The sequence below is a fragment of the Gastrolobium bilobum genome, unplaced genomic scaffold (genome assembly GCF_033153095.1).
Source record: "Gastrolobium bilobum isolate Gb01-03AN ecotype WA unplaced genomic scaffold, APGP_CSIRO_Gbil_v1 utg3760, whole genome shotgun sequence".
NCBI classification, from domain to species: domain Eukaryota; kingdom Viridiplantae; phylum Streptophyta; class Magnoliopsida; order Fabales; family Fabaceae; genus Gastrolobium; species Gastrolobium bilobum.
The window spans coordinates 85,471-94,009 of NW_026898344.1; the positions used below are offsets into that span (position 1 = coordinate 85,471).

Sequence of the window (8,539 nt, forward strand, 5' to 3'; positions counted from 1 at the left end):
AGAATTTAATATTTTCCTTTTAAAAGAATGCATCATTTTGATGCACAATTAATTCCTTAATGTGACTGATTCCCACTCTTAATGAAAGATTAGCTAAAACAGTGAGTCTCACATCACTCTTTCTCTTTTCCCACCATATATTTACTCTTTGTACTATTCTCTCCCAGTGAGAAGAACTGAGACACCAATGCAAAAAAGAGGGAGGGGATCAGAAGAAGCCATGAAAAACAGCATAAGGTGTTGCATCTCTTGCATCCTCCCATGTGGGGCTTTGGACGTAATCCGCATAGTACACTCCAATGGCAGAGTAGAAGAAATCAGTGGCACTATGAAGGCCAGTGATATCATGAAGGCAAATCCAAAGCATGTCCTCAAGAAGCCATGCTCCGATGAAGATGGTGGAAGTGGTGGAGTCCCCAAGATCGTGATCGTGCCACCTGATGCAGAGCTCCAACGTGGGAAGATTTACTTCCTCATGCCGCTCCCTCCTCCTCCTCCATCTATGGAGAAGAACCAGCAGAGAAAGAAGAAGAGGAAGGAACACAGCGAGAGAAGGAACAGCAACAGCAACAGCAACAACATTTCTATGGCTAGCTTGATTGTCTCTGATCGTTACTTGACTGAAATACTCTCCGAGAAGGTGTCAACACAAAGAGACAGACGAAGAGGGCGTGTTGCTGTGTGGAGGCCTCACTTGGAAAGCATTTCAGAGTCACCATGTGATCTCTAACTCTTGTTCTTCTACAAGGGTCCTGTCATGTCCACATAATCCTTATATTATAGGGTTCTAAAGAGATTTCCATCTCCATTTTTTTGAAATATATAGAAAATAAACTTCTTTTTTGTTCTTTTCCCCCCCTTTTATATTCTACTTCTTCTTCCTCTGCTTAGGCTTTGTGTACGTAGGACTGTCAATATATGAGGTTTGTTAAAGGGTTGGTGACTTGAAATCATACTATAACATAATTGGGTCCATTTTAATTGCCAAATTTTTTAGCTTTCATGATCGTTTTGAGGGTGTGTTCACTGTTCAGTAAGTGAGGCATAAATTTGATCAAAGGGTTTCATGATCACAGTTCAGTTTGTATGAGTCTCAACTTGTTTTGCTTTTGATTGTTGAAGCTCAGAATTGGGAAGTGTACGCGGAAAAGATAAACTATGATTGAAATACAGAGAGAATGATTCAAAATCTACTGTGTGAGTTTATGGGGCATATGTAATTCTGTATTGGATCATAATGGAAGCTGATTACGACATGATAGATGTTATGCTTTTGCTAGCACTATAATATTTTATTTACTATTATTCCTATTGTTTCACAGAGGAAAGTGACAGAGTTGTTCGTCGGTGTCAGTCATTCTTTTAACGAGAGATCATGACATAGTACTGCTATCACTTTCTATACACGTACTGAGTCATCATCATAACAAAATTAAATTCAAGTTGATAGCTTTTTCTTTTTTTTTTTTTCAATGAAGAGGGGAAAAAAGAAAAAATCCTTTGGCACCCCCAAATGGGAAGGACATATTCATCGGTGTCTATGTTGTACTTCCCCCACAAATGAAAGGAAAATAAAAAGTAAAAGGAAAGCTAAGGTTGGATCAAGAAAAAGCCAATGGGATAACTTTGAGGTAAAAGGAATTGGAAGTCCCCACAATGCTTTCCCAACATATTCTAATAATGCATTGCAAGTTTGCACAAATGAGTGTGATATGGCTTTAAGCATTTTGTTCTTTTGGGTATGAATATGATTATGAGCTCGTTCTGCTAGTGCCTTTGGCATCTTGTAAAGGTGATTAACACAGTAGAGTTTGACCTCTGCGATTGGTTGGATTGTAGATCACTGAGCTTTGAGCCTCGAGCAAAGCTCCCGTTCTGTTCTGGTTCTGATTCTGATTTATGATTCTCATTTCTGATCCAATAGCATATATGGGGTTTTTATTTGAATGTCACACCACACCATCTTTGGCCAACAAAATGTTGACACACTACTTAATGTATGAAGGAGTGAATCCCTGCAATGTCATCTAGCCCAATTCATCAAGAGATGCTAGTATGGGTCTAGTTTGCATTAATTATGCAAACTAACTTATTAATTAATCGACCTATCATAAGTTTAAATATAGGAAAAATATACTCTTATGTTATAGTAGAATGTTTTTCTCTTTTATACATATATCGATTTCTGTGTTATTTTTTTTTCTCTTTTTTTATGAGTGGGTGAATTTCATACATGATTATCTTTATAGCATCAGAGAGCTTCTCTTTTATTGCATGAAATTAATAAAACCCCTAAATAGTAAATACAACACAAAAACTGCGCAAGTAGGCAGCTCAATTGGTTGCCGTTGGACTGAGCAAGGTAAGGACAAAAATCACGATTCAAGTCCCGTCAAATGTCACATTGGAGAGAGGAAAGAAATACCGCAATCTCATACTATGATCCCAAACTCCGGATTAGTTTCATAGATGATTCAAAGAGTCAAACTACTGAAAATACCGAAAAGATTTAATTCAACTCAAAGATCCAAAAAAATATAACAAAAACTTAAAAATAGTTATTTATAAAATCATATAAATGTAAATTATATGTTGTAAGGAATACAATAATTTTTCCTATTCATCTCATGGCATGTCAGTGTTATCAGTGGTTCAGGTGAACGCATTAATCTGCTTGTCTGAATTCTCTCTCTCTACAAATTTCAGAACCAGAAAATTATTACTAAAATTGCATATAGATTGAGTATGGGACTATTATCGTGCTCTTGCTTATATGGAAATAAATTGACATGGGAACAGATAAATCACAACTTTGCTATGATTCATTATGGGTCTCTTTGGTATCATGTACGGAAAGAGAAGAGAAGAAAATGAAAATAAATATATAAAAATAAATAAAAAAACATGTAAATATATAATGAAACCACATAATTCTTTTCATTTTCCGCCCTTTCTTTTCCAAGTGAAGTTATCGTAGTACGGGACTTCAAAAAATTAGGTGGAATTGAGGTGAGAGAAAAAAAAAAAGTTGAGGAGATAGGAGAGAAAAATAAATAAATAAATCAATACATATGTCAATTTTTGAATGAAAGGACTGCGGTACTCCTGCAATATATTAAAAAATTTCTCCTTTTCCCCCTAAGAGAGAAGATTGAAAATGATAGGACTCACCAAAATGTTATATCACATAATACTTTTCTTTTCGTACAATACATATGACAAGAAAAGAAAAGAGTGCAATTACTTCTTCCTCTTTTTTTATTTTCTAATTAAATACCTCGTACCAAACAAACCCTAAAAAGCTACACCATAAACATTGTCATTTTGTCACTCTTAATTTATTCGTAGAATTATATTTTTTATATAATTTATTTTGGAGAGCATTAATTGAAATTAACTCAAGGATATTAATCATGGATTCATTGGATTGGACCTCGCTTATGCCTTATCCTAAAATTTACTTAAAATTAGAGTCCTGTAGGAATATATATACAGTAGTAATTATCAGTAGTAGTAATGCATGTTCTATGTTTGCTTAAAAAAAAAAAAAGACAAGCAGGGGTGTATTAAAATGGGATTTCAAAAGATTTTAATGAATTATTTTTGACAAAAAATTCATTGGTATTAAATTAGAATTTTAAAGAATTGAAAAAAAGTCACGCGGTATTCGATTAGGATTTTAAAAAATTATTTTAGAGTCCGACCAAATCTATTGGTATTCAATCAGGATTTTAAACAAAGAAAAAATAATCTGACGATTTTAACGGATTTTCTATTAGTGTGAATTTCGTTAGACTTTTTAGCGAGAAATATAAATAAGATGTCTCTCAATCTCTCACCCCAATCCTTAGGATTTCTTAAGATTTATTTCTCTATTGCAGTGTCTTCTTCTTACTTTGGCTCGCTCGAAACCAGGTTTCACCATAGGAGCTAGGGGTGTTCATCAACCGATCCAAACCGATTTAAGACCGAACCGAAAAACTAATAACCAAATAAACCAAAAATCGATAAAAAAATCGCAAATTTTAATTGGATTAGATTGGTTTTCAGATTGGTTGATGAAAATCGATCCAATCCAAACCGATCCAATGTATTAATTCTCCTCTACCTACTTGGGTATTTCCCCAATCATAGCCCAAAAATTTTTAAACCCAAGATCCATTAACTCATCAACTAAACCAAAAAAAAAAACTAGTCACAATTTATTAACAAAATTTTATCAGCGTAAAGCTTCATATCTCATTACCAAAAAAATATATATATTATCGTGTATTGATGCTTTTGTATTACAATTTTTTTTTTTACAAAGTCAATATCTACAAAAGATGTTATTTGCACAATAATCATTAAACAAATTTTAGGATATTCAAAAAACCGAAAATCGATCCAATCCAAACCGACAAAAATTGGATTGGATCGGATCGTATTTGAAAAAATCCAAACCGAATGGAAGATTACATGATCAAACCGAAGGAATTGGATCCGATGATTTTTGCTTTCAAGACTGATCCAATTCAGACCGCAAACACCCATAATAGGAGCTTCGTTAAAGCTAAAAACAACAAATTTTTGAGCGATTTTCATTACCAAACAACCCAGAAACAACAAACCAACAAGATTCTATTATAATCCTTATCAAAATAACAGGTTTTTAAGAGCTTTTGGAAGTTTAAAAAATAATTTTTCTTGGCACAAATATGTGTGATTTTTGTATTAAAAATAACAAAAAACAATGGAAAAACAACAGAGGAACTAAAACCCTCAAACCAATTTTTGTTTTACATCAATGAAATAATACCAATTTAAAGAAAGATTAAAACTTTCATAATATGAATTCATATATTTTGTAACAATACATTCATGAATGAAATTCCTTCACTATAGAAAATGTAACATCCTGGGCGCTGACGAGGGCGGAGAGTGATCGCCGGTGCGAAAGGGCATGGACAAGGAGCGGCTCCTAGCAGGCTTTCAGCAACGGGGTACATGAATGAATCAAATCAACACCCGAAAGAGAGGGATTCCAGAGATTGTGCTGGCATGTGACTGTACAGTTGGGAATAGCTTATAAGAATTAATTGATACTATATATACTAACAAGATGCATATACTTTTCGGTAGCTCGAAAAGGAAGAACTTCATAGTTAAGGGTGCTTGACTTGGGGCAATTCTGGGATGGGTGTCCTATTGGGAAGTTTTCTCGAGAAGTGAGCGAGTGAGGACAAAGCACAATGAAAAATCTCGTATTACTGTGTGGGGACAGTCGTTGATCCTTACAAGTTGCCATGCGTTAGTGAAAACGATTTCAAACAATTTTTATGTCAATAGATAACTAAGGACTTGTTTTTCAAAAGCTCTAAAACAATTTAAGGTTTCAATATTTTGATTGAAAATAATTTGATAAATTTTCTAAACTTTTATGTAATAAAACCCATAAATTCAAATTCAAAATTTTCTTGAAATACTCAACGAAAACATGCATATGATATATGGTTAGAAAACTCTGATCACGTAGAACAAAAACCCCAAAGTTTCCAAGATCAATTGCAAAAAATTTCAAACGAAATTTTATCATGAACTTTTGGTTCTATATGCAAATTTAGAAATATTTTAATAAATAAAGAATGTGGGTCTTATAATCATATATGCTTTGCTCTGATACCAAATAAAAAAAATAATTTTCAACTCATTTGTCAAACCCAAGAGCAGAAATAAAAAAAATGCTAATGCTTGGAGGACTATTATAGCCTATGCAACATTGATACTGACACGAGACACGTGACACGACACGACACGACACGACACTCAAACATGTTAATTCTAAAAAATGTTAGATTTCGAAACTTTAGGACATGTTTTGATGTTAACTAATATTTTTAATTTATGTAGTGAATATTATATTTAATATTCAATAATTTAATAAAAAAATAAAGTTAAACCTATAATACCCATCAATTTTGCAAAGAAATATATGATATCTTAAATATTTATATTAAACTCAATAAAATGGTAATCATAATCCAACGAATCTAATAGTTAGAACTAAAAACGCAACGCAACCTTTGAACCATTTTTTGAGTTTCTATAACGCGTGTTGGAGTGTCAGAGAGTGTCGGGAAGTGTCGGACATGACACGTCAAGATTTTTGAAGTGTCGGTGCTTCATAGATTATAGCTTTAGATATGTGTAGTTGTTGGTTTTTTCACCCTTTTGCCCCTCATTAATTAATTAATAACTATTTTGCCCCTGATTCGAAACTATCTACTAATTTATCCCTCTTTAATCGACTACCTTGCATTTTTAATCGATTAAATGGTCAAAACAGGCAAAAATGGCTGTTGGGAGATTTAATCGACTAAATCTCCCTATTTAATCGATTAAATCTCCCAACAGGCAACAAAGGGAAACAAGTCAGTATGATTTTTTAATCGATTAAGTAGGGCGATTTAGTCGATTAAATCTCTCAACAACCCTTTAATCGATTAAAAATGCAAGTTAATTGATTAAAGAGGGGCATATTGATGGATAGTTTTGAATCAGGGGCAAAATGGTTATTAATTAATTAATGAGAGGCAAAATGGTCAAATAGCCTGTAATTGTTTCTTGGTAATTTTGATTGTTTGTTGAAAAATTATATTAAGTTTTATTGATTGAGAAAATTATATTATGTTTTACTTTTTTTTTTGTATCCTTATTATGTCTTACTTTTTTTTATTAATATCTTTGCATTTCTTTGTTATTTTTTTATTGACTTTTGTAATTTTGAATGTTTGTTAAAAATTCATATGATTTTTTAAAATCTTATAAATTCATATTGTTAGTTCAAATATTATAAATTCTATTAAAATCTTTTAAAATTCAATTTTATGAAATCCTGATCGTAAAAAAAGTCTTTAAAGTCCTCTCAATTCTAAATAGTTTTTTAAAATTTATAAAAAAATTTATCTCAAAAAAATCTTTTAAAATCCTAATCCAATACACCCCTTAAGCTTTATATATATTAAAAAATACATATCCTATTATTGAAGCAGAGTAAGTTGCATAGTGTTGAATGTTGATACACTTACTTGAAATTCAAAAAAAATTCAGTATAGATATTAGTGATGAACAGAAATGGATATGTTGTTAAGAAATTACTAACAAATTCAAGCTGTTGTGTTGAACAACAGTTTTATTCTCCAAGACACCAGAGAATAGTTTAAGCTTCATGATAAAAGAAAAAATATACACCTATTACACTAAAGAAATGAATAGATTCTATCTATAACTTCCTCATATTATATGAACTGCCATATAAATTTCAGTAATTTACATTTATAAACTACGTACTAATGAGATTTCACTTCGCTGGGAGAATGTGTGTTTCAGACTTCAGAGACTTCAGACAAAATCAATACCAAGATATTTTCAATGTTTCCTTTTTCTCTCTTCTCCAATGGCAGGGAAGAACGCAGGATATGGAATAACAGAATACCAACTTTTTCATTGAGGGCGACCATTGAGATTGGCCTCAAAAGTTAGTGGATTCTTAATAATTTAAAATCAAAATGAAAAGTTACCGTGAGATGGCGACATAGACTAAATAGGTAGGGAAGGAACATGATTTTAATTCCCACAAAACATAGTAGCGGTAAGAGTGTAAATAGAATGAGTTGAATTAGGCTTGTGTAAAATATTTTAGACAACACTTATTCTGTTAGTTTTGTGTAGGCCCGAAATATAAGTCTGATCTTATCTATATTTAAAAAACAAAAGTCTTATCTATTAAAAAAAAGACTTTGTCTAGACTTATTAACTTGTAAATCTATTAGGCATTCAATAATTAAAATAAAGGAAAAATATTTTTACTTTTGTTATAGAAATTTTATTTCTGCCATACTTACATAAAAGTGAATGGGTCTCACTAATTTTTTTTCCTCTTTTCTCTTTCTAGTGGGACACATTTACTTTTACGTGAGTGTGTCGAGAAATTTTTTTTCTAAAATGAAAGTAGAAGTATTAAACCCTTAAAATAGTATTATTTTATTATTCAAAATTATTAAATTAATAATTTATTTTATTTAAATAAATAATATAATATAGCTAGGCCGAACTGTAAATTTATAAGCCAGGTATATAAAAGAAAGTCTATGACTTTGCTTTCTAAATAGACTTTTTTTGAAGCTGTCTATTCTATTTGACTATATATAATAGGTTGAAACTGATCTGATATAGACCGAGCCGTAGATCTCTGTTAGGCCCGATAACCTATTTATACCCCTAGAGAGAGGCAAATAACTTTAACTATAACTAAGTGTGACTCATTAATCCTAGTTTGTGGAGATATTAAGAGACCGACTCTCTCGAATATGTAATTAAGGTCGCGGTATATATATATATAAAAAAAATTCAAAATGAAAAGTTGAATTATTTTCGTCATCTTTCTAGTGTTTTTTGTGGTGCAGAATGTAACGAAAGTGGGAAAACATAACAATGCAATCATAGATGCAAGCGGCGCCTCACACTTTTGCATCCATAATTAAGATGGAAGCTAAAAGGT

At 31.9% G+C, this 8,539-nt stretch overlaps 1 protein-coding gene across 1 annotated transcript; it reads left to right on the forward strand.

Annotated features, from left to right (window-relative positions):
• The first annotated feature begins 215 nt into the window (after nt 1-215).
• On the forward strand, nt 216-799 carry LOC133315059 (uncharacterized). Its single transcript, XM_061516603.1, has one exon. The coding sequence runs from the start codon at nt 221-223 to the stop codon at nt 728-730; it is 510 nt and encodes a 169-aa protein (XP_061372587.1). The 5' UTR covers nt 216-220; the 3' UTR covers nt 731-799.
• The last annotated feature ends 7,740 nt before the right edge of the window (nt 800-8,539 follow it).